The sequence below is a fragment of the Erinaceus europaeus genome, unplaced genomic scaffold (genome assembly GCF_950295315.1).
Source record: "Erinaceus europaeus unplaced genomic scaffold, mEriEur2.1 scaffold_703, whole genome shotgun sequence".
NCBI classification, from domain to species: Eukaryota; Metazoa; Chordata; class Mammalia; order Eulipotyphla; family Erinaceidae; genus Erinaceus; species Erinaceus europaeus.
Window position 1 is genome coordinate 26,185 of NW_026647400.1, and position 27,622 is coordinate 53,806.

Sequence of the window (27,622 nt, forward strand, 5' to 3'; positions counted from 1 at the left end):
TAGTGTGGGTTGCAATTTATGTTTTACTTTAAGAGGCAATTACTTAGAGCCAAAGGCAGACGGATGAATATAATATACACAGATCAAAGAAAAAAAATTTTTTTACAATAACATAACTTAATGAAACATTCCAAATGAGATAACTTATTGCAACATTTCAGGCTTTTTGGTGGAAGGGGAATTTTTTTTTTTTTCGTCTTACCCTGAGTAGAAGATCATCGTTTTGTGTTTTTGTTTGTTTGTTTGTTTTTATCTAAAAAGTCTATGACTGAGTAAGCCACATCCTTCTTTGCACTGTACTAGACTGTATGCACCATCTAGAGGGGTGAGAGGCAGAGATGGAAGGGAACAACCAAAAGCCTGGCTTGAATCTGGACCCAAGACACCTGGCCTGTCAATTACATGCCACCTAATTAAACTTGTTAAAAGTCAAAGCTTCTCTTGATAAACAAAATGCAGCTCATCTGCTCCGAAGAAGAAAACATCATTTAAGGAAGGCAGACCACCAACCAGCAACTGGCCATAAGCCACATTTCCACTCCAGAGCAAAATGTTCCCCAAGAAAAATTCACTGTGATCTACATGCCCTGGCAAGCAGATCCAAGACACAGAACCAGGAAGGCCAAGACTGTGACCATGTTGCTAGAGCCTGCTCTGTACACACATCATCCACAGACGGTAGTCAGTAACTTGCCTTGGGCATCTGCAGAACTAAATCACACCCAGAGTGTTGGGGCCAAGCTTTCAGTGGCCCATCTGTGCTGAAGCAGGCTGCAGTGACAGCCCTGCCAGTCACCCCGAGCTCCACTGACCCCAATCACAAACAACACTACCACCACACCCCATTCCTGTCCAACCTCCTGGCAGTCAGACTTGGCTTGCTACCTCCCTCTGAAGGACTGAGGCTCTGGTTTCCCAAGCAAGCTTCCAACCTCAGACTCAAGATACAGGAGTAACAGCTGACACAATGAAACTCTTCTGCCCAAACCACGAAGACCCCAGTGCAAGTGATGGGCAGCATCAGATTGATGGAAACCACACCCTTTCATTTAGAATTTTTATGCATACGGAGTAACCTTAATTTCCAAGTTCACATGACAATAAGCAAAAGTGACATACAGTGCAGCCGAACAGTTCATTTCATTTATAACTTAGCTTTTTTTTTTGTTGTTGCTGTTTTTTTTTTTTCTCCAAAGATCAGTTTCTTAAAATGGGTGCTCCTGGGATGTGAATAAAGAAAACACATCTGAAAGCGAGGATTTCAAACAGATTTCTTCATCCTTCAAACTGTTGAACCCAAGATGGTAGGTATCACACCTTATGTTGCCAGTTCGCCCCCTCTTCCTGGAGGTGAGCACATGGAGACATTTCACTTGGAAAAGCTGCTGGTCAGGCCCATCTCCTCCCCCTGCAGTAGTGCTTCAATGGGAATCAGACTGGACGGGGTGTCTGGACTCTGAAGGGACAGAAAATCTGACATATCCATGGCACTTAACGTTTCTGTCTTAAGGTCTGAAGGAGTATCTGTTTGCCTGCTTTGCTCACAGGAAGAGGTTAGGGTGGAGGGTGATGGTAGGGAGACAGGGGATGCAGGGAAAGTCTGTGGTGGTAGCTTCAGGCTGGGCCCATCAGGAGGCTGGGGGCTTGGCTCTGGAGGGGGTGGGGAAGTACAGCCTTTTCTCCTGGCTGCTGCCCGCTCCTTGGCAGAGTCCCGGCATGCACACTGACACTGACATGCTTCCTCTTGTTTGATGATGATCACAGGAACACTGAGGCCAGTCTGCTGTACAGAGCTCCCTGTGAAAGAGTGAGAGAGACTGCTCTTCAAGGAGCCACAGGGCAGGGGTATATAAATTAGCTGGAGCCCAGTGCCATGAAGGCAGGAGTGGGCGGTGCCACACTCTAGGCTTTGCTCTGCTTTAAGTTGGATCACATTCTTACTCCATTCACCCTATTATTTCCAGTCATTCTCCTCTACACCCACCACAGCCAGCCACAACAGACGCTTCCCTTTTCCTGACATGCTCTTCATACCTCCAGGCCTTCTGCCTAAACTCCTCACAGGCTTTTTCTGGAGCACTTATGCTTATCTCTGAAGACCCTGCTCACTCCCTCTCCCGATGAATCCAGGCAGTGTTTTCCAACAGTATTAAATGGAAGGATGGCTGAAGGCCGCTGGCACAAGTGCAGAGACACTGTCCGTTTCTCATGCCTCTCTCTACACTGCACAGTCCCTGTTAGTTCTTTCTGCCTGCTCCTTTAAGAGAGTTTGCTCATGTTTGGAGCTGCAGTCTCTGAACCTAGTGTGCATGTACATTCTCCTTGTGTGCATGTCTGTTGTACACACTCTGAATTCAGATGAGCTCCGCACACATATCTCAACAAGGCTAGAGATGAAGGAGTAGGAGACTGGAATGGAAGCAAGGAGGTCTGACAGCTAGCGCTTCAGCTCAGCCACAACTCCGTGTGTGACTCTGGAAACCATTCAGTGTTTCAGGATTCCAATTTGTTTATAATAGTTTGAAAAAAGGACCTCCAACTCTCTCAAGAGTCTTTGACCTAGATGCTATTTCTTCATGACTGTAATTAGAAAACGTCTGATCAATTAACAACTGCCCTCTTTAGCATCAACTGTGATTCAGACTTTTTTTCTTTTCTTTTTTCTGACTACATTTAAAAACTGTATTTGAGAGAGTTGGGCGGTAGCGCAGCAGGTTAAGTGCACATGGCTCAAAGTGCAAGGGCCAGCGTAAGGATCCCGGTAAGAGCCCCTGGTTCCCCACCTGCAGGAGGTCGCTTCACAAGCAGTGAAGCAGGTCTGCAGGTGTCTATCTTTCTCTCCTTCTGTCTCAAACTGGGATCCTTGCACTTTGTGCCAACTGCACTTAACCCGCTGCACTACTGACTGCTTGATTCCCCCAAGAAATATTCTTAATACAGTAATGATACAATATGAGATTTTTAATTTTAAAGTTTCAATTCTTGAGCAAAGCTACAACTGAGTGTACCTCAAGAGGACGAGCGAGTTGACTTTATTATTATTATTATTATTCTCTTATTATTATTTTTGCCCCCAGGGTTATTTCTAGGGTTTATGCCACACTATAAATCCACTGCTCCGGGTGGTCATCTTTTTCCCCATTGTCGTCGTTGCTGCTATTGTTGTTGGATAGGACAGAGAAATTGAGAGAGGAAGGAAAACAGGGGGAGAGAAAGAGAGACACCTGCAGACCTGCTTCTTGGCTTGTGAAGCAAGCCCCCCAACCACCACAGGTGGTGAGCTGGGGGCTGGAACTGGGATCCTTGTGCTTCGCACTATGTGTGCTTAATCTGATGTGCTACTTCCTAACACCCTCCTTCCTCAATTTTTAAAAATTTAATTAAAAAAATTTTTTTTTGTCACCAAGGTTATCACTGGGGCTCAGTACTGGCACTACATACCCACTGCTTCTGTAGGCCATTCCAATCCCTGCCCTTTTCTATTTTATTTGACAGGATAGAAAGTGAGAGGGAGGAGAGAGGGAGGGAGAGAGCCACCTGAAGACCTGCTTCACAGCTTGTGAAGCATCCCTCCTGCAGATGGGGAGCAGGGACTTGAACCTGGGTGCTTCATGCATAGTGATACGTGTGCTTAACCGGGTGTGCCACCACCCAGCCCCCCAAAGCTTTCTTTTAAATCTAATACAGAATTACATACCTGTGCTACTGGCTACTGGTACTGCAGTGGTAAAAAACACCTTCTCAACTTTAGATGCTTGCTGCTGGGGGGGAAAAAAATGACATTTACTTCCATTTAATCACAGAGATCTCTAAGGATTCCTAATTGTAAACACTGAAAACCTCAGTGTTTTAGGGACTTTCGTACTGAGTGATAATGTTTTGTACTCTGACCGGAGGCCACCATACTGCTTGACATTTAGGTTTGACAATGTAGCCAGCTTTGTGTCTCTCCCTGTGTCCCCCCCCAACCCCCACACACTTGGCTGTCTCCTAGATGCTTAAACCAATAGGTTCTGTGTGCTGAAAGACCCTCCAGTGTTGCTTCACTCAAATTTGTGGTCTCTGAACCCCTCTCTGGCAGTATAATGCAGCAGCCAAGGCACAGGCTCTGTGCTCAGTCCTCAGCTTTGCACTTAGGAGTTGTGTGACTCTGGGCTTGTCATTTAACTTCTGAGTCTCAGCTCTACATCAGTAAAATCATACCTACTTCTTAAGGATTTCTGTGACTAAATGTGTATTGCATTAAAGATTGCTTACTTAGCCAAGTGGCTAATATTTATGATACAGATATATTAAAAAGTCAGGGGCTACTATGGGAAAGCTGGGGATGAGGAGGCAAAGCACAGATGATCTTTAGAGTGGTGAAGCCATTCTTGATAGGTAACAGTAGATGTGTAATGAACTGTCAGCACTGGTGGAACCACACTACAGAGTGACCTCTAATGTAAACTACTGACTTTGGTTACTATATGTCAACACTGATTCGTCAGTACAAATACCATAAAGAGGCACGATGCCAGTAACAGGGGAAACTGGGTGGGTGGGGATCTAGAGTGTGAAAATTCTCTGTACTATCGGTGCAACAGCATCTAAGAAATATACAATCTAAAAATAAAGTACATAAGGTAATGAATGATGAATGTTAACTCTTCACTTCTGAAAAAGTAGCCCAGGAGGTGGCATAATAGCTAGAGTACTGGACTTAACAGCATGAGGTCATGAGTTTGATCCCTGGCATCCAATGTGCCAGAATAATGGCATGTAGTCAGTCTCTCTCTCATACATATTTTAAAAGCAAAGTAAGGTTCAGTGAATAAAGCACTGAGGTTCCAAGTTTGATGCCCTATATCACATGTGTCAGTGATGCTCTATTGTTAATAAGGCTTTTTGTTTGTTTTCAAAGAAAAAAATGCTTAGTTGGCATAGTACATCCTTACACATAGTAAGGGTTCAGTATATCATAGACGTTGTTTCCTAATTTAGTGTCACTTTGGTTATTATCTGACATGTTATCCACTGGTAGTATTAACTTTTAAAAATTATTTTTAAGGGTGAGGCAGTGGTACACCCTGTTAAGTGCACACACTATAAAGAGCAAGGACTGGAAGCAAGGATCCCAGTTTGAGCCCCCAGCTCCCCACCTGCAGATGGAGTTGATTCAAAAGTGGTGAAGCAGGCTTGCAGGTGTCTATCTTTCTCTCTCCCTCTCTATCCTCCCCCCCTTCTCAATTTCTCTGTCCTGTCCAAAAAATTGAAAAAATGGCTGCCAGGAGCAATGGATTTGTAGTGCAGGTACTGGGGCCCAGTGATAACCTTGGAGGTAAAAAAAAAAAAAAGTTAAAAACTTGTGGAGGAGATAGCATAATGGTTATGCAAACAGACTGTCATGCCTGAGGTTTCCAGTCCCAGATTCAATCCCCCAAAACACCATAAGCCAGAGCTGAGCAGTGCACTGGTAAAACAAAAACAAAAACAAAACAAAACAATATGAAAAAACAAACTTATGGGGCCAGGCGGTGGTGTACTTGGTTAAGTGTGCAAGGATCCAGGTTCAAGACCCTGGTCCCACCTGCAGGGGGAAAGCTTCACGAGTGGTGAAGCAGGGCTGCAGGTGTCTCTCTGTCTCTCTCCCTCTCTATTTCTTTGTCTCTATATAATAATAAATAAATAAAACACTAAAAAAAAATTTAAAAAAAATTTTTTTAAGTTTTACTTAGTGATTCATAGGAGAGAGAGAAGACTAGAGCACCACTCTCACATATGGTGCTGTGGGATGGACTCAGGACCCCATGCTGGAGTTCAAGGCTTGTAGTCTGGGAGATGGTGCAGTGGGTAAAGCAATGAGGTCCTGATTTCAATGCCCCGCGGCCCATGTACCAGAGTGATGTTTGGTTCTTTCCTCCTATCTTTCTCATTAGTCAATAAATAAAAAACCAAGAAATATATCAATGTTTTATCCACTGCACCACTTCCTAGGCCTAATATTAACTTTAAAAAAATGTGTTTGTTAGGGTAGAGGGTAGATATAACATAATGGTTATACAAACAGACTCTCATGCCCGAGATTCCATAGCTCCAGATTTAATCCCTCACACCACCATAAGCTACAGGAGAACAGTGCTCTGGAAAAAAAAAAAAGTGTTTATTTGTAAAAGAAAGAGAGCAAGACCAGGGGCTCGGGCGGTAGTGCAACAGGTTAAGTGCAGATGGCGCTAAGCACAAGGACCAGCGTAAGGATCCCAGTTCGAACCCCTGGCTCCCCACCTGCAGGGGAGTTGCTTCACAAGTGAAGCAGGTCTGCAGGTGTCTTTCTTTCCCCCTCTCTGTTTTCCCCTCCTCTCTCCATTTCTCTCTGTCCTATCCAACAACAACATCCATAACAGTTACAACTACAAAAACAAGGGCAACAAGGGGGGGGGGAAGCAAGTTAAAAAGAAAAAGAGAGGGTGGGGGTAGATAGCATAATAGTTATGCAAAGAGACTCTCATGCCTGAGGCTCCAAAGTCCCAGGTTCAATCCCCTGTACCACCTGCTCTGGTAAAAAAAAAAAAAAGAGAGAAAGAACTGGGGCCAGAAGGTGGTGTACCTGATTGAGTGCACATGTTAGAATGGACCTGGGTCAAGGACCCAGGTTCAAGCCCCCAGTCCCCACTTGTAGGGGGAAAGCTTTGGAGTGGTGAAGCAGGGCTGCAGGTGTCTCTCTCTCCCTCTCTATTACCTTCCCTCTCGATTTCTGACTGTCTCTATCCAAAAAATAAAGGTAATAAAAATTTAAAAAAAGAAAGAGAGAGAGAGAGCAAGACTAGAGCATCACTCTAGCATATGTAATGCTAGAACTTAAGTTCAGGACCTCATGGTTTCAAGTCTGGTGTTCTGACCACTATGCCACTCCCCAGGCCACATTTTTTTTTTTGTTTTTTTAATAGAGAGAGGGAGGGAGGGAGAAAGAGGGAGGGAGGGAGGGAGAAAGAGGGAGGGAGGGAGGGAGGGAGGGAGAGAGAGAGAGAGAGACCATAGCATCAAAGCTTCCTAGAGTGCTATGGGAGCCAGGCTCAAATCTGGGTTTCGCACATGGCAAAGCAAAATAATATTCAAGTGAACTATCTTGCTGATCCTAATATTAACTTTTTAAGGGCATTTTAGCCTCTTTAACTAGAATGAACACACATACAGGCTGGTTTCTTCCTTCCTCTCTTTCTTGTTTTTTGTTTTGTCAAAGAATCCTGCATGCTAATGGTATTTGGTAAAAAGCTGGCTTTCAAAACATATTTAATTGAATGAGCAAGTAAAATCCTTAGTCATCAAGACTAAGCACTTTCATAGAAAATACCTCGATAGGGGGGTTCTAGGATAAACAATTTTATTTCTCTGACTTGATTACTGCTGTCTGACTCCATCTGGCTCTGCCTTAAAGAAAAACCTATTTTACTGAAAATTACTTGGGCCCGTGGAGTTTGCTGTTTGCTTTCTTGTTCCAGATGGGCCCACATGGCAGCTAGAATTTTGTTTTCTTTCAAGATTTTTTTATTCGTGAAGAGAGAGAGAGAGAGAGAACCAGACATCACTCTGGTACATGTGCTGCTGAGGGTTGAACTATGGCCCTCATGCTTGAGAATCCAACGCTTTATCCACTGCAACACCTCCTAGACCAATAGAATTTTTTTAAAAAAAAATTTATATTTATTTTTCCTTTTGTTGTCCTTGTTTTTCATTGTTGTTGTAGTTATTATTGCTGTTATTGACATCATCATTGTTAGGACAGAGAGAAATGGAGAGAGGAGGGGAAGACAGAGCAGAGGAGAGAAAGATAGACACCTGCAGACCTGCTTCACCACCTATGAAATGACTCCCCTGCAGGTGGGGAGCTGGGGGCTCGAACCGGGATTCTTACACTGGTATATGTGACAGACAGATACCAAAGCACTGTCAGAGATAGAATCCAGGCCTACTTTCCTTTTTGTTCAAGTTCATTCTAGCTGCTGTATGGAAATCTAATAAGAAGCGTATGGAGGGTGGGAAAAACAGCTCACTTGGATAATGTGTATGATGCAGGTTCAAGCTCAGCCTTCAGTGCACTGAAGGAAGCTTTAGTGTTGTGGTCTCTTTCATTCTCTATCTCTATCTTTAAAAAAAAAAAAAAAAAAGCATGGAGGTTCCACAGTACTGTATTGACCATAGTATTTCCTGGATTGGATTCATATGGCTCAGTCATAGAGAAAATGATTAAGAGGTAAAATTCCTAGTCCAAAGAGAATATGCTATTATTAGGAACAGTTCTCTGAACATGCCACCCATGGAAATATACTTCTTTCCACTGGATATATTTACATATGATACTTACAATTTGTTCTTGGTTTTGCGGTGAACTGGTGGCACCATTTAATATCCACTGTAAATTCTGTTCTCCCATGACTAGGCTTGACTGCAGGATAGCCGTGCTGGGAGTTGGGGTGATGGTTATAGTGGGATTATTGGTTAGGACTGAGTTGGCACCCAAAGGCAGAGTCTGGACCATGGCTGGCAGGGGCTCAGTAGTACTTTGTGGTTGGGGTGGTGCTGCCATGGTTGGTGTCGCTGCTGCTGCTGTTGCTGCTGCAGAAGCCTCAGCAACAACAGAAAGTCCTGGTACAATGGGCTGCGGTGCCTGGGGGTGCGGAAGAAACTCTTGATGATTAGCAGCAAACTGTGTGCTGTGGGGAACAGGCACTTCTGGAGGTTGTAAGAGAGCAGGGGTGTTGCCAAATGCAGCTTGCTGGGAACCAGTTCCTAGGGAGGGAGCAGGCGGAGGAGCAGATGGTGCTGAGGCTGGTGGTAGAGGCTGGGGTGGCTCGGAGGTGCCAGGCTGCAGTACAAGTAGAAGAGACAAAGATGCTGAATTTCCTGTGGGTGGCGGAACATCATTGACTGACTCTGCATCACCATTAAAACTTTCAATCAAGGCAGCTGGCAAGAAAAAGAAATAGAGATATATGTATATGTATACCCCAAGTTTTAGAGGAACCATAAAAAGTCATAATGGTTGAAACCAAAGACATTAGAGTCAATTCCCTCATTGCTGACAGGCTTTCTGCTCTTCACTCAATGGCATCTCTGGTCAAGTACTTTGGCTTTATGATCAACAATTCTTTCTAAATGTGAAGATCTAGTATAGATGTAGTCATTTGGGGAAAAAGAAAAAAGTGTTCTAAAGCTTTCCTGTGAAAGAAATTAGACACGCAAGGAAGGTGAATAAACCCTGAACACTTTTTGACTACTAAGAAGCTTTAGGGGCAAGTCCTCATTCAAACACAGTTTGATCGAGCACTGAATGTCCTACCTAATCATGAGAAGGAACTGTCGTTGAAAGAAGGAAAGCTCATAGTTTCTCCCTCCCTTTCTTACCAGTTATTGTTGGGGTTCGATGCCTACACAAAAAATCCACTGCTCCCAGCAGCCATTCCCCTCTTTCTATTTTTACTCAATAGGACAGAGAAATTGAAGGGGGGAGGGAGAGGTAGAGAGGAGAGTGAAAGACAGACACCTGCAGACCTGCTTCACTGCTCATAAAGCATTCCCCTACTACAGGTGGGCTTGAACAAGTGTGATTAACTGGGTGTGGCACCACCCACCCACCCCCTTAATACTTCTTTTATTCTTTTACTTTTTTATCAGAACATTGCTCAACTCTGACTTGCAGTGATGCCAGGGATTGAATCTGGGTTATTTGGAGCCTCAGGCATGAAAGTATTTCTGTATAACCATAATTATGCTATCTACCTTGTCCCCAAAGTTCCTCTCACTTTTTATGTTAATTATTTTTTTTATTGCCACCAGGGTTGTTGCTGGGGCTCAGTGCTAGCATTAAGAATCCACCACTCCCAGGGCCAGGTAGTGGTGCACCTGGTTAAGCGCACACACTACAGTGCGCAAGGGCCCATATTCAAGCCCGTGGTCCCCACCTGCAGGGAGAAAGCTTCACAATTGGTGAGGCAGGGCTGCAGGTGTCCCTCTGTCTCTCCCTCCCTATCTCCCCTCTGCTTTTAATTTCTCCCTTTCTCTATCCAATAATAAATTAATTTAAAAAAAGAATCCACCACTCCCAGCACCCCTTTTTTTTCTTTCTTTCTAATCTATTTGATAGGACAGAGAGAAACTGAGAGGAGAGGAAGGTAAAGAGAAAGACAACACCTGTAGACCTGCTTCACTATTTATGAAGTATCCCCCCTGCAGGTGGGGGGGTGAGAACTCAAACCCAGGGACTTGCACATGATAACATGCATGTCATCTGGTTATGCCACTACTTGGCCCCCTCCTCTCACTTTTGAAGTGAACAAGAGTTTTTGAGGGGAAAAAAAAAAAAAGCCTTCTATTTTTTTTTTTTGCAGGTCGGGAAAAATATGGGTTGATCAAACACTGAAAGTATACTTCAAAGGAATTGAAATAATATTTATTGCCATTCAGTATGTCAACAAGTATGACCCCCTTATCCCAGCGCTGAGCTTTGAGCAGGAGGAGAGCCCATATAACGAACCTGTCTGTTGAGGATCTTCTTGGAACATTGATTCAAAGATGATTGTTGGTGAAAGTGTGCTGAGATCCTGGCCCTGTGTCTGACGGACAAAGGCAAAGATGTAAGACTTACATCCTGAGGCAATTCTTCATAGAACATAGAGCAGCAGAAGCAAAGACTCCTATCATAAGCTTTTTCTTTCCGACTTCCCTTTTTCCAAAGTGACATATATTTCCCTAAATCTCAGACACAGAGATGTCCTTGGGCTTTGTGCCACCTGCGCTTAACCTGACTCCCGTCTATGCTTTTTAATCACAACTGTAGTCAAGGAGTTGTGATATAAATGTGTGGCCCACAGAGCTGAAAAAATTTACTGCCTGACCCTTTACAAAGAAAGGTCTGCTGACATCTGCTCTAGAAGAATAAATCCTATATAAAAAGGGTTGTAATGGCCTGGGACATATAGTGGACATTGCTTGTCAGGTATGAGGTCCTGAATTCAATCCCCGGCACACATGCCAGAGTGATTCTCTAGTTTTCTCACTCATTATTAATACATACATACATACATCTTTTTAAAAAATAGAATTGTAGTGAACTGGGAGGTGGCACAGTATATAAAGCATTGGATCATGGAGCATAAGGCCTTGAGTTCAATCCCTGTCATCACAAGTATCAGAGAGATCCTCTCTTTCTGGTAATTATGAATAAATGTTTAGTGGTCTGGGAGGTGGCACAGTGAATAAAGCACTGGACTCTCAACCAGGAGGTCCTGAGTTCAACCCCTGGCAACACATGTACCAGAGCGATGTCTGATTCTTTCTCTCTCTCCCCTTTCTCATGAATAAATAATAAAAGGTCAGAAGCATTTATATAAAGATAAAATGTGAACAAAGGAAAGCATATAGTAGCCTAAGGGACTAACTTTTGACAGACATCAAATAAAATGATGATGTCCAGATTTTCTGTAAGTCAAGTACAATAATTCATCTGTAGTCTACTTCCAACCCCAAATTTTGTAGGGGAAAAGTGACACAAGCAATAGTTTGCAGGAGTCCAGACAAGTAATACAAATAAGTGAAACAAGAGGGGTATGGAATGGGGAAGCTTTGGCCAACTGGAGAGAAAGCAGCCAGTCACTGAAGGGCTTCAGTAAGCTAGGAACTACAAGAGCTGAAGAATAGGCTAGAATTTGGAGTTTTATATGAAATCTATTTGTTTATACCTAAAAGCAAGTAACAGATAACAAGTGAGAAGCACGGTGTAGGCTAAGCAAAAACCAATATTCAAGCCAGATTTAGTCCCAGTATCAGCTTGTGTTTTCAAAGTCATTTTGCAACAGCTCTGCCTCTGGAAAGGGAAATGGGAATGGGTAAGAAATGCAGTGAATGTAGGTGTCTAGAGATGGAGAGGTCCTCATGTAGATGAAACTGCCCCTGTGAGCCAGTGGGACTCATTATTTGAAAGAGGCCAATTCCACATGACCAAATCAATGGAAGAATGAGAGGGGGAAGTTCAGTTAATGTGTTAGTATAAAAGAGGGTAGAGGCAGAAGGCTATGGAGGCTTCCAACTTCTAGTCCAGAAGGAGTTAAGAATCAGGTCACATGGCTTAGGGAAATAGTCCAGTTGGTTAAGGACTGGACTTGAGTGTCCAAGGTTCCCAGTTTGATTCCTGACACTGTAGAGTGGTGCCCTGGCTTTCCCTCTTTCTGGTTCATGGGACATACTCTCCCATATGAAATGATTAAAGAAATCTTGGTGTATTGCACCAAAGTAAAAGACTCTGGGATGGATGGGGGGGAAAGGTACAGGTCCTGGAAAAGGATGACAGAGGACCTAGTGGGGATTGTATTGTAATGTGGAAAACTGAGAAATGTTATGTATGTACAAACTATTGTATTTACTGTCAACTGTAAAACATTAATCCCTCAATAAAGAAATAAAAAAATAAAAATTATTTTAAAATCTTATAAAAAAAAAAAAAGAAGGGAGTCAGGCAGTAGTGCAGCAGGTTGAGCATACATGGCGTGAAGTGCATCGCGTAAGGATCCCAGTTCGAGCCCCAGGCTCCCCACCTACAGGGCAGTCCCTTCAGAAGCAGTGAAGCAGTCTGCAGGTGTCTGTGTCTCTCTCCCCCTCTCTGTCTTTCCTTCCTCTCTTCATTTCTCTCTGTCCTATCTAACAACAATGACATCAATGACAACAACAATAATTACAACAACAATTAAAAAAAAAACAACCAAGGGCAACAAAAGGGAAAATTATATATGAATGAACCAGAGGTCATATAGTAACCTTCAGACTTTTAATACTGACACCAAAAAATACTTCACATTATATATTCATATATACAGTCCATACTGCAAACAGTATAACTGAAAAAAGACTGTGAAATGCTTTTCAATATCTTCTCTTATTAATGTATTTTAAATTACTGACTAAAAGCCATTATTTTATAGCCCAACAAAGATGTGCAACCTAGTTTGAAGAATGGGGCTAACATTGCTAACCCACTTTAAGCTATACAACTTCCTCAAGGTTGTTTTTGCTGTCTACAAAACCTTATTAGCAGTAACACTGTTAAAATCCAGATAAGCCTGTGTGTCTCCAAGAGAATATACAAGAATGATGACAAGGTTGACAAAATAGCTCATGTGGTAATATGCCTGCTTTGCCATGCCCACAACCCAGGCTCAAGCCCAGCGTCACTGCATTGCAGAAAGCTTCAGTGTTTATTTGTTTTGTTTTCCAGAGCAATGCTTATCCCCGGAATATGGTGGTACTGGGACCTCAGATCTTCAGGCATGAAGAGTCTTTTTGCATAATCATTATGGCTATTTTCCCAGTCCCAGTGCTATGGTATCTTAATATCACACCTCCGTCTCTGTACCTCTTTTTGTCTTAAAAATCTTGACTTGGAGCAGTGTAGCCCCAATGATAGCACAAATAAAAAATAAATACAGGTTACAGCAGTATTACTTGTAATGACTCCAAAACAGAAACTATCCAAATGGCAAAAAGCAGAACAAAATGTGGCATATTCACTCATTCATATTACATTAAATGTGCAGCAACATAATTTTATTTTACATTTACCAGAGCACTGTCCAACTCTGGTATATGGTGGTGCGGGAGACTGAACCTGGGACTTGGGAGCCTCAGGCACCAAAGTCTTTTTTCACATAATCATTATGGTATCTAACTGACCATCCTAGAATGGTTTAATATTATCTGAAACAATATGGATTAGTCACTTAAATATAATATTGAGAGAAAAAAAGGTCAAACACAAAACAGATACCTACTGTAGGATTCCAATGACACAAAGCACAAAAAACAAGCAAAGTCCATATTAGGTTGTTAGAAGTTAGGACAGTAGTTCATTAGAGAGAGATAATAGTTGTTAAGAGACATGAGATGTGCTCTTAAAGTGCTGGCTATAAAGATGTGATAAATTGTGATGATTCCTCAAGCTGTAGAGGGTATAAGGGTATATGTGTGTGTGTGTGTGTGTGTACTTTCCTGTATGTATATACATATTATATCTAAATAACACACTTTTTTAAGTTTGAAGAAAGGCTAAGGGGACTCTTACTCCATTACTGCCAGGACACAGGGAAAAATCCCAGGGGGTGAGGGATGGGATGAGTAAGACAGGAAGAGGCTGGGAGGTAGCTCAAACATGAAGTCTCCAGTTCAACTCCAAGCATTCCATGTACCAGAGTGATGCTCTGGTTCTCTCTCTCATTAACAAATATATACATCTTTTAGGAGAAGGAGAAAGAGAAGCACAGGCTGAATCCCTGGGTTCCAGAGCAGAGATGAGAGACTACTGGGAGTGTTCTGGGGCCTGGATGCATCCTGAAGCTCAATATTGGCCAGTGGGCCATTCCCTAGAGCCTTCAACTCTTTTTAATAGCAGATCAAAATAAACCAAGTTCTTATCTGGAACATGCATACACATGTGGATGTCCAGAAACACACACACACAGAATTATAATCTTATGAAAATTTGTTATTTGACTTTAGCAATTCATAATTATTTTAAACCAAAGTAAAATTAATCATATTGCTTCAAGGAATTGTGATCTTAGTTTGAAAGGCTAAAAATAGAACTATTTTCAATTCTGGGACAAATGCTAAGTGACAAGAACACAGTATGTAATTTGACCTGAAGGGGTACAGCAGCTTTCCTCTTGCCAATATAAAACGTGACAGAAAAACCTTCATTTTTGGGGGCCGGGCAGTAGCACAGCGGGTTGAGCGCACATATGCAAGGACAGTGTAAAGATCCCAGTTCCAGATCCCGGCTCCCCACCTACAGTGGGTCGCTTCACAACCCCGGCTCCCCACCTGCAGGGGAGTTGCTTCACAAGTAGTGAAGCAGGTTTGCAGGTGTCTATCTTTCTCTCCCTGTCTGCCTTCCCCTCCTCTCTCGGTTTCTCTCTGTTCTATCCAACAGCAATGGCAACAATAATAACAACAACAAGGGCAACAAAATAGGTAAAATGGCCTCCCGGAGCAGTGGGTTCATAGTGCAGGCACCAAGCCCCAGCAATAACCCTGAAGGCAAAAAAAAAAAAAAATCACTTTTTGACAATACTTAATGTCCCCTCATGTCAGGATTCCTCACTTGGTGATCTCATAATTCCAGAAAGCTCTTCAACCATATGTCAGAACCCTGGCCAGAGAATGGACTTCTAACCATAAAATATAATCCTAAGGTAAAGAAACAGTTTACCTAGCAATCTTAGATTTAATAACTTAATTAAGGGCATCTAGGTCACCCACTGCATAATTTTTGAGCATTAGCTATGAAATGCAAATATATACAAACATCATGTGAAGTGCTTACCTAATGTTTTTCTTTATTCTTTATATTGGCTAGTTGCTACCTTCCATTTAACTGATTCTTCTGCTGTTTCTAATCCTCTGTTAGATCTATACAATTAATTTTTTTTTTTTGATATACTTTTCATTCCCAGAAATCCTATTTGGCTCATCTATTTCTCTGCTGAGATTTTCTTTTCTTTTCAAAATGTTAATACTTTTTTTAAAAAATATTTTATTTATTTATGAGAAAGGTCAGAGGAGAAAAAGAACCAGACATCATCTGGTACATGTACAATGCTTTATCCACTGTGCCACCTCCCGGACCATGAGATTTTCACTTTATCCAGTCATCACAAGCATATTCCTTAATACCTTTCAGCATATAATAATGCTTAAAAATCCTTTGCTATTTTTAATATCTAATTTATTGGGGTCTCCAAAGATTATCTTTCCTCTTATGTAGAAGTAACATTTTCCTGTTTCTTCTTACATTTATTAATTTTGAATTATCCTGCATGTTGTAAAGGATATGCTGTAGAGATAGATTCTTCTCTGACTATTAAGCTTTAGCCATCATGTTTGGTATCAATCAGGTCTTGCCCCAAAGTGGCTAAGTCATAAAACCTGAAAACCCATTCAGTGCCTTTGTTATCTTCCAAGTGGGCCCTTCTTCCAGATGTTACCTGTTCAGGGTACTCTCTGATGCCTTCAAATAGTTGAGTTCTCTATTTTTCCCCAACATACATAGCTGTTTTCTATGGGATAACTGAGTTGATAAGAACTTTGTCTTAGGTGGGGGAGATAGTATAATGGTTATACAAACCCGACTCTCATGCCCGAGGCTCCCAGGTCCCAGGTTAACTTTGTTTTTCCCAGAAACAAGACCCTTTATGTAAGCACCTAAGCAACTAGATGCTTACATAAAAATGTAGCATTGAATGCCACCTTCAGAGGAAATTACCTCAGCAGACCTGGGTGAAACTCAAGGGCCAGCAATAGCAGACTCCACTGGCCACACTTTGAGAATATATATATATATATATATATATATATATATATATATATATATATATATATTAACGGCATTCTTGATTCATTCAGTCTCTGTTCAAATATCTCCCACCACTATTCCTTCTTTACTGTGTTTATACTTAGTATAAATCTAATTTTTCAGGGGCTAGAGAGACATAATGGTCATGCAAAAATATTTCAAGCCTGAGGCTCCAAGGTCCCAGGTTCAATCTCTAGCACCACCATAGAACAGTGAGCTGGTATGTGTTTTTTGTTTTTATTTTTCTGTCATTGTTTGTTTCTGTGTATCGCTTCCATTAAAAATAAGCCTAGGGTGGTCCAGGATGTGGCGCAGTGGATAAAGCAGCAGACTCTCAAACAAGAGGTCCTGAGTTCAATCCCCAGCAGCACATGTACCAGAGTGATGTCTGGCTCTTTCTCTCTCCTCCTATTTTCTCATGAATAAATTTTTTAAAATCTATAAATAAATAAATAAATAAATAAATAAATAAAAATAAGTCTAGGATTAATGCAGTGTTCCGTGAAGCACATCAGGGGGCCTTGGGAATGGAAGGGAAAATTTCTAACAGAGTGAAATGAAGATCAAGAGATAGTTGGGTCCTTTAGCAGAGGGTCTGTAGAAGTGGATTCTTCAAAACCCCAACATAATGAGCTTAGTAAAGGAAAAAGACTAACTCATAACTCAGGTCAGAGGTAGGGCTTGATTTAATTTATTTAAAAGTATTTTATTTATTTTTATTTTTGAGAGGGATGCAGAGAGAGAAACACAGAGACACAGAGAGAAACACCAGAGCACTGCTCAGCTCTGGCTTATGGTAGTGTGGGGGATTAAACCTGGGACTTTGGAGTCTCAGGCATTGATTTTTATTTATTTATTGCCTCTAGGGTTATTGCTGGGGCTCAGTGCCTGTACCGTGAATCCACTGCTCCTGGAGGCCATTTCCCCCCCTTTTGTTGTCCTTGCTATGGTTATTATTACTGTTGTTGATGTCGTTTGTTGTTGGATAGGACAGAGATAAATTGGAGAGATGGGGAAGACAGAGAAGGGGAGAGAAAGATAGACACCTGCAGACCTGTTTCACCACTGGTGAAGGGACTCCCTTACAGGTGGGGAGCCGGGGATTCGAACTGGGATCCCTACGCTGGTCCTTGCACTTCGTGCCATGTGTGCTTAACCCACTACACTACCGCCCGACCCCCTGATTCCTGATTTTTTTTTTTTTTTTTTTTTTAAAGCAGAGCACTGCTCAGTTCTGGTTTATGGTGGTGTGGAGGAGGGTTGAACCTGAGGTCTCAGAGCCTCAGGTATGAGAGTCTGTTTGCATAACCATTATACTATCTCCCCTACCTGTGAGGTAAGGCTTAAAAAAAAAATGCTAGAAGCTAGGTTTCTCAGTCCATGTTTTAGTGAACTAATGTTAAATATCTCAAGGACAGAGCAAACTTTATTGCCACTACAAGCTCAGTACTGGCACACTTCCTGAAAAAGTAAACAGTCAATAAATATTTGCTAAGTGAATAAGGAAATTTTCAGGGACTAAGAGGTTATTGAATGAGCTGGGTCAAAAGACATTAGATGTCAAAGAGAACAACCTCTTATAAGAGCTCTTAATAGGAAAACAAAAATTCTCAACGGCCAGTAAAATACAATTAAACCTAGAAAACTTCAAATATCGGTCTCCCTCAATTTTCCCACTAAAGGGCATGCTCAATTCTTGTATTTGTGTTCCTCTCTTTCTTGTCACCAGGGTCATCACTGGACTCAACCTACACCTCCAATTCACCGGTCCTGGTGGCCATATTTTCCTTTTCTTTTATTTGTTAGTGTAGAGACAAACTGAGAGGGAAGGGGGAGACAGAGAAGGAAAGAGAGACATCTACGTCACTGCTTTACCGCTCTTGAAGTTTCTTCCCTACCTCCCCGCAGGTGGGGGCTGGGGGCTTGCACCCAGGGCTTTGCACAAGATAACCTGTGCGTTCAACGAAGTGCACTACTCCCAACCCTCCTTGCGCTTATTTTTCTATCACCCATATCTCAGGTATACTTACTGTATTAGAATTTTCTTGCAATTCAGAATCTGTGGACAGAAGGCTCAGATTACTCAGACAAAGTGAGTGCTTTGTATCCTGTGAAAGAGAAAACATCTGAGTATCACAAATACTAGAAGGTGTAATAGCATATCATTCAAGACAGCACTGGATTACAAAACCCCCTGGTTTCAAATAGCTAGTTGAGGTATGAACTGCCCGAGGCAAAAGCTATGTGGGCCCAGCAAGACAGTTAACTTGGATAGTGTTGTTTGCTTTTGCCATGCACACAATCCAGGTCTGAGCAGTCCCCGAGGCACTGAAGGGAGCTTTGGCACCCTGCCCCTCCTCTCTCTCTCTCTCTCTCTCCTCTCTATGCCAGACAAAGTACTGCTCAATTCTGACTTATGGTGATGTGTGTGTGTGGGGGGTCCTTTTGCATAACCATTATGCTGTTGCCCCTGCCTCTTGTCTCTCTCTATGAAAAAGTTGGCCTGAAGGGACAGGGGAGGGCTATGTGAATGGTTTCTACTAAAAAAATATTCCTGGTATTCATATAACATTAATTCAGAGGAAGAACCAAAGCACCACTCAGGCACATGTGATACCAGGGATGGAGTTACAGACCCCATGTTTCCTAGTCCAGTGCCTTATCCACTGTATCACTTCCTGGGCTTACTCCCTGGAATTTCATTAAAAAACAGCTTGAAAATAAATCTCTTGTGGCCTGATACATAGCACAGCGGTAGAACTATGGCCTTGCAAACATCAGGTCCTGACTTGAATCCCCAGTACCACATTTGCTAGAGTGCTGCTGTGGCCTCCTGGCCTCCCTCACACAGAAAGGGAAATGCAAAGCAGAAATTGATTGAGCTTGGACTACTGCACCTAAGTTAAAAAAAAAAAAAAACCTCTAGGGGGAGGGGGTGGGGACACAGACCTTTGGTGGCAGGAATAGTGTTAATATACTCTCCTTTTAAGGAAGAAAAAAAAAGGCAGGGTGGGCAGTAGGTGCTGGTGCTGGTGCTGGTGCACCTGGTAGAGCACACATACCCCATCATGTGCAAAGACCTGGGTTTAAGTTCCGAGCTCCCATCTGCAGGGAGGAAGCTTCACAAGTGGTAAAGCAGTGATGCTGCTGTCTTGCTTTCTCTCTCCCTTACTCTTTACTTCTGTCTGTCTCTCTCTCTAAAAAAAAAAAAGAAGAGGGAGTCAGGCGGTAGTGTAGCGGGTTAAGCGCACGTGGTGCAAAGCTCAAGGACCGGCGTAAGGATCCCGGTTCAAGCCCCCACTTCTACAGGGGAGTCGCTTCACCTAAAGGGGAGTCGCTTCACAAGCAGTGAAGCAGGTCTGCAGGTGTCTGTCTTTCTCTCCCCCCTCTCTGTCTTCCCCATCTCTCTCCATTTCTCTCTGTCCTATCCAACAACATCAAGAACAACAATAACTACAATAAAACAAGGGAAACAAAAGGGAAAAATAAATAAATATTAAAAAAAAAAAGAAGAAGAAGAAGAAGAAGTGGGGGGAGAAGGGGAGGCAAAGGGCCAGGTGGAGGCACACCTGGTTAAGCACTCACATAACAGTGCACAAGGACCCAGGTTCAAGCCCCTGGTCCCCATCTGCAGAGGGGAAAGCTTTGTAAGTAGTGAAGCTGTGCGCAGCAGGTGTCTCTCCCTCTCTCCCTTCCGTCTTGATTTCTGTCTGTCTCTATCCAATAAATATAAGATACTTTAAAAAAATCATTTAAAAAAAGTCACTGGGAATAGCAGATTCATTGTGCAGGCACTGAGCCCCAGGGATTATTATCCTGGTGGCAATTAAAAAGAGAAAGGTTATTTCACAACCTAGGTTCCAGAGTAACAAAAACAGAACATACAATTATTATTTGTATATATGGTCTTAACAGTTACAGAGCAACTTTCCATGATTTCATCTGTTATTCATATCAATCACTGAAATATAGGGCTGTCAAAATAGCTCACTTGGATAGTGTACTACTTTGCCATGTACGCTATCCACATTCAAGCCCAGCCTCCACTGCACTGAAGGAGCTTGGGCAGTGGAATCAGACCACCTGTGAGAACTTAATTTTAAGTTTTGAATACTCAGGCAAGTTATTTCATTTCTCCTTGAATCGAGTTTTTTCGTAAGCAATATGGAGATGATAATGATAGGAATGACCTCTTTGCAGAACTCTTATGAGTGAGATAAACCATATGAAAGTACTCAGCGGGAGCCAGCGGTAGTGCAGCGGGTTAAGCCCATGTGGCACAAAGTGCGAGGACTGGCGTTAAGAGTCCCGGTTCGAGCCCCCGGCTCCCCACCAGCAGGGGAGTTGCTTCACAAGCGGTGAAGCAGGTCAGCAGGTATCTATCTTTCTCTCTCCCTGCCTCCCCCTTCTCTCTCCATTTCTCTCTGTCCTATCCAACAACAACAACATTAATAATAACTACAACAATAAAACAATTAGGGCAACAAAAGGGAATAAATATTTTTAAAAAATAGAAAGTACTTAGCACAGCATTTGGCACATGGTAAGCATTCAGTAAAATCAGTTATTAGTAATAATACAATACAGAGTTCTTTAAAGGAAACTTTGCTATTTTAAAATTGGAAACCACAAAACTAAGATATACTGTCTCTTGTAAAATCAAAACCATACTACTTCAGGAGCCAGATGGTGATACATCTGGTAGAGCACAGAGCACACACATGACAGTGCACAAGGATCTGGGTTCAAGACCCTGGTCCCTATCTACATGGGTAGGGATGGGCTCATAAGTGGTGAAATAGTATTGCAGGTGGCTTTCTTTATATCTGTCTCTGTCTCTCTATCTCCCATTCCCTCTGACTTCAGAACCTGATTATTCAAAAGGAAGTGTGAGTTCTTCAGTTTATAAAGATAGAAGGTAAGGGAGCCAGGCTGACTGAGTGCACGTTACAATATGCAAGGAACCAGGTTCAAACCCCTGGCCCCCGCTTGCAGGGGGAACGCTTCATGAGTGGTGAAGCAAGGCTGCAAGTGTCTCTCTCTTCCTCCCCTCTGGATTTCTGTCTCTATCCTATATAAAATAATAAAAAATTAAAAAGATATAAAGTAAGAGGCCATCATATCAGAACTAATAGCACAGACCTGAGGGGGGTAGTACACTGGTGAGGGTTTCATGCCCAGGTTTGAGTCCCATACCACATAGGAGATCTATGGCGCCAGAGCTCGGCATCTCCCCTCTCATTCATACCCCCCCACCCCACCCCCGGTTTATCTGTCTGAAAAACTCAGTGCAGTTAAATCTTGTATGGGTAAAGCCCTGGCTCCACTAACACACAAACACGCACACGCACACGCACGAGTAAATCTTGTATGGGTAAAGAAGCCCTAGCTCCACTAACATACACACACACACACACACACACACACACACACGAGCCCTGGCTCCACTAACACACACACACACACACACACACACACACACTCTAAACTTATCCCAGGATCTTTCCATGATGGAGCCACAGAAAAGAGAGAAATATGGTAGAGGGGTTTCCACAAAGAACCTGCTGAAAATAACAGATGGCTCACGGGATCTCAATCCTTTTATTTTGAAAATAATTCAGAAGGGCAAGGGACCTGCTAAACTCTACGTATTTCTCCAATGACGGATTATGAATTTGTGAGATGAATCATTAATTTATGCCTTAAACTCAAGTACAGATATACATATGACATTCATGAGAAGATAACACCATTTGAGCATTGGACTGGTCCTTTGAAAGTAATTCTGAAACCTCTGCTTTCCAGACACATCCAACAAACCCAGTAGAAATTATGTGAAGCTGAATCAGAGGCTGAAGCATAAAAAACCTGGTGCAATTTCTGATTTCTGTTAGCCCGTCACAAAAACACTGACCTTGACCCTGAGTTTTCTTCTCCCTAATAAGGTTTATAAAGTAGACATTTTAACCTTTTGATACATAAGCAAATTGTTGGTGTTTCCTGGTGCCCAGATTAAAACAAGACAAAACACTGCACACCTCTGATCCATTGTGATTTGGAAGTGCACTGTATGAGTGTCCTTTATTATCGTGACCTTTCATGTGACTTTTGAGACTGTATTGAGTGCTGAATGTTTTCTCACAGCCATTACTGGGGCAGAAAAAGGGTCTTTCACCTGCAAGAATGACAAGTAATGTTAATTTTACCATTAAGTCCTTTCATTGGCTTAAGACATCTACTTTTCCCTAAAAGAATGATGTAACTATTCTTATGAGGATTCAGGTAACAGTTGCTAAAAGCTAGATAGTTACATGGTAACCATCTCAGTTCCAAAATTTAATGTTGAGTAGAGCTCTGAGAATGGGCAGCTCCTAGGATGTTCGAAGAGCAGATTAATTTTTCCCCACCTTCCTGTTACTTTTTTTTAAAACTTTTTTTTAATATTTATTTATTTTCCCTTTTGTTACCCTTTGTTTTTTTATTGTTGTTGTTGTTACTGATGTTGTCACTGTTGGATAGGACAGAGAGAAATGGAGAGAGGAGAGGAAGACAGAGAGGGAGAGAAAGATAGACACCTGCAGACCTGCTTCACCGCCTGTGAAGCGACTCCCCTGCAGGTGGGGAGCTGGGGGCTCAAGCCAGGATCCTTGTGCTGGTCCTTGCGCTTCGCACCACACGCACTTAACCCACTGCACTACCGCCGGACTCCTCACCTTCTTGTTATTATTATCTATGTATTGGTTTCTTTTTGTGTGTGTGTGCCTCCAGGGTTATTGCTGGGGCTCGGTGCCTACACTACGAATCCACTGCTCCTGGAGGCTATTTTTCCCCCTTTTGTTGCCCTTGTTGCTTATTGTTATTGGATAGGACAGAGAGAAATTGAGAGAGGAGGGGAAGACAGAGAGGGGAAGAGAAAGATAGACACCTGCAAGACCTGCTTCACCGCCTGTGAAGCAACACCCCCCCCCCCCCCCCCCGCAGGTGGGGAACCGGGAGCTCGAGCTAGGAACCTATGCTGGTCCTTGTGCTTTGCGCCATGTGCACTTAACCCGCTGCGCTACTCTGCCCAGCCTCTGGTTTCATTTCTTTTTTATTATTTTTTAAATTATTTATTTATTTATTCCATTTTGTTATCGTTGTTATTGATGTCGTCGTTCTGGTTTCATTTCTGAAGGCTGAATTCCTGAGTCCAACCTTTAGATCCTTTTACCTCTGAAAGAAGCTTAAACATTAGAGGCAGGCAGGTTAAGCTGATCTGACTTTCTCCCTTCACAAAATTCTCCTGATCTCAATAGAGACAAGATAGCTACAGGCTCAGTGAAGGTTAAAATAAAGTATGAAAGTTAACCTGAACTCACCAGTATGTGTACGAACATGAGTTTTAAGATGGTGGCTTGCTGCAAATGCCTTTCCACAGCCATCATGGTCACACCTAAAAAGGTTAAGCAAACAGAAAGAGAACCCATTAGTTAATAGGCCTTATCTTTACCATTTCTTGTAAATACTAACTTAAACAAATGTTTAGAACTCTAAGATAATATCCATAAAATTGGTTCTAGAGATGAGAATGAGAGGTTATTAGATAAGGTAGCGTGATCTATAGGATCAGAAGGACCCATGATCCTATAGAAATCTTCCTTCCTCCCTCTCCCTCTTTCCCCTCCTTCTATCTTCCTCCCTCCCTTTCTCCTCCTCCTCATCTTCCTCTTTCCCTTTCACTCTTTCCTTCCCTCCCTCCTTCCTTCCTTCCTTGCCAGAAAGAGACCACAGCACCCATGCTTTTTTCAATGCAGTGGGTGGCTGAGTTCTGCACAAGGCAAAGCAGCATACTACCCAAGTGAGCTATTTTACTGGCCATTAGAAATACATCTTATGGGAGTCAGGCGCAGCAGGTTAAGCGCACATGGCGCAAAGCACAAGGACCGGCATAAGGATCCCTTTTTGAGCCCCCAGATCCCCACCTGTAGGGGAGTCACTTCACAGGTGGTGAAGCAGGTCTGCAGGTGTCTGTCTTTCTCTCCCCCTCTTCTCTCTCCATTTCTCTGTCCTATCTAACAACAAAGACATCAATAACAACAACAACTTAACTACAACAACAATAAAAAACAAGGGCTACAAAACGGAAAACAAATTACATATATATATATATATATATATATATATATATATATATATATATATATATATATAATACGTCTTATCCTACAAGTAAGACACACATTGAAAGCCCTGACAATAAAATCCTTCTAATGAATTATTTAACAGAACTCCATTGATACTAACAGCCCACATGGAAAATTCACTGCCAATGGAATATCAGGGACATCAACAATGAGTACCGAGGTTCTCACGGAGGCATGAAGCAAATACTAGAGTAAAATTAGTCAGAACATATTGAGTGAGAGCCCGGTGGTGGCACACTTGGTATCTGGGAATTATAGCATGGTAATAACAAGCAACAAACCTTTTAAAAAAAAAGCTTAGGGTAGGGGTAGATAGCCTAATGTTTATGCAACCTCACACTTGAGGCTCAGAAGTCCCAGGTTCAATCCCCTGCACCACCATAAACCAGAGCTGATAAGTGCTCTGGTGTGTTAAAAAAAAAAAAAGTGTATAATTCAGGAAAACAAATAATGTATGTATACAGAGATAAAATGAGTTAGGCAATAAGAGATTCCACAAAGTATTTAGATGAATGGCTCAGTAGTTTTGTAAAAGGCAAGAGTACCTGACTATCAAAAAGAAGTAAAAAGAAACAAAGAAAGTAGATCTTTTTTACACTGAAGATAAGTCTCACCCTGCGGGTGAGACCAGGGGGCTTGAACCTGAGTCTTCTTGCATGGTAACTTGTGCGCTTTACAGACTGCATCACCACATGGCCCCATAATCACTGTTTCTAAAACCCCACATAACAATTAAGGAAAATTAGCAGTTGTGGGAAGAAAGGGGAAGGAGGCAGCTGGGGAGGCTTTGGGGTCTTGATGCGTAACGGTGTAAAGGGACCCAAACTGGTGAGAGTGCATTGCAGACATCTGTCACGGGGAGACGAGACATTGTACCTGTACCGATGTGTCAATTAAAACTGTAATCCATTAACCTCCTCTGTAATCCTGTAACCCCCCACTGGAGCCCCCAGTACACCACACAAGAACTCTGACACTGGGGAAAACTTTGGTGCTGTGGGGTCTCTCCCTTTCTGTCTCTCCTCTTTCTATCTGAAGGTGTCGGCCTGGAGCAGTGAAGCCCCAGTGAGGCCAACACTAGACAGATAAATGTACAGGAGTAAGACACTGCAAAAATCATCACCGAATAAGTAATACAATTAAAAGTCTGCATTACTAGCTTAAACACTCATAGTCTTCATTTCCTCTACTTGTCTCTTTCCCACTCTACCTATTTGTTAGGGGCAGGTATCCGCTCCCTGTGCTCAAAGATCTTTGGGCACCTTGGTCACAGACATTGTCTGGTCACCTGTGGCTCTCCCATTAGTCCAAGGTTCTCAGCAGGAAAGTTTTACTGTTTCTCCAGCATGATAAAAGCACTTACCATGTGGTCCAGGAGGTGGCGCAGTAGATAAACCACTGGACTCTCAAGCATGAGGTCTTGTGTTCAATCCCTGGCAGCACATGTACCAGAGTGATATCTGGTTCTTTCTCTCTCCTCCTATCTTTCTCATGAATAAATAACTAAAATATTTAAAAAAAAAAAAAAAAAAGAAGCACTTACCATATGATGTGTGCTTCAACAAATGGGGAAAATGAAGAGGAAAGGCTATTATCATCCCTGGAGCAAGGACACCCTTGAAATCAGTCTGCAGTAGCTGGTTACAGCTAGCCTGTGGAGAGCTAACACTCCCAAAGAAATAGTGGCAGGGATTTGCTTTCCACTTTGAAAAATGTTAGAATACATCCACATGCCCAGTCGAAACCTCATCAGTGACAAACAAGTAGACAGCAAGACCTACCGAAATGGCTTTTCTCCTGTATGGGTTCGAATGTGCTTCCTCAGATCACTGAGTGTGGTGAAGTACTTGCTGCAGCCTTCAGATTCACAGTTAAACGTTTTCCCTGTGTGAAGCCTCTGATGTGCTTTCAGCCTACAAGATATCACGGGGAAATTCTTTATTCAGAATGTACAACATAGCCTTTCTCTGTCAGCTTCCCGTGCCCCAGAAGCATGTAAAAATTCTAATTCACAATACTAATACACAAAATGGTTTGCTCAGAGAAATTCAGAGAAGCAGATAGCAGAGACGCATGAGTGTGACTCTGGAATCACAATGCCTAAGGGTTCAAATCTTGGACCCACCTCTGTGGGCCTGAAGAGTCAGTTACAGAACCTCTATTGCAAGTTATCAGCTGCTATGAGGATTAGTACTCAGACTGGAGTGAGTGCTTCTTAAATGATAGCTATTGCGATGTTTACTTAAATTCAATGAAGAGTAATCTAGTCTCCTGATATAAAAAGAAATGAGAAATGGTAATATGTATACCACTTCCTATCTTTCAGGGTAGGAAAAAAATTATATTCAAATAAATAAATATTTTAAAAAATCAAGGGCAACAAAAGGGAATAAATATTTTTTAAAAAGTTATATTCAAAGTGAGGTAGGAAGAAAAACAAACAAATAAACAAAATGACAGAGGCCTTAGTACCAAGATTCTGAATCAAGGTGAGTTGCTACTCTGTGCCAAATACTGAAGTCCCAAGTTCAGAAAGAACGTCACTCCAAGAGATACAAATCTAAACACAAATTTGCTATCACCTATAACTAACCTGATATACGAAATCTTTAAGTAACAAGTTCCTCTAATAAACTCTTCAAAGCCCTGCAAGTGAGCCCTGCAAATAGAGAGGGATCTCTGCAAACACTATGAAGTGAGGGTCAGTCTACGGCCACACCACCCTGAACACGCCCGATCTAGTCTGATCTCGGAAGTGAGGGTCAGAGGTTGGGAGAAGGGGCCAACCTGTACAGCGTGTTGAATGCCTTCTCACAGCCCTGCATGTTGCACTCAAATGGCTTCTCCTTCGTGTGCACTCGCACATGGATCCTGAGGCTGTAGGAGGTGAGGAAGGCCTTGCCACAACCCTCCTGATTACAGACAAAGGTGTATTCTCCTCGGTGAGTTTTCTGGTGGGTCCGAAGGTTGCCTGCTGTGCTGTAGGTGCGGGGACAGCCCTCAAAGGTGCACTGGTACCGCTTTACCTGGCAGACAGAGGACACTTTATCAGTAGGACAGAGAG

General features: G+C 42.5%; 1 protein-coding gene across 1 annotated transcript; it reads right to left on the reverse strand.

The window, feature by feature from the left end:
* Window positions 1-221: 221 nt before the first annotated feature.
* On the reverse strand, window positions 222-27,622 carry MTF1 (metal regulatory transcription factor 1; the record flags this gene model as incomplete). The annotated part of the gene is made up of 9 exons (XM_060183976.1): window positions 222-1,797; window positions 3,698-3,761; window positions 8,342-8,943; window positions 10,511-10,589; window positions 18,406-18,483; window positions 22,414-22,550; window positions 23,734-23,807; window positions 26,340-26,471; window positions 27,346-27,622. Coding segments are annotated over 9 exons (1,871 nt in total), but the record flags the coding sequence as incomplete, so codon positions are not given.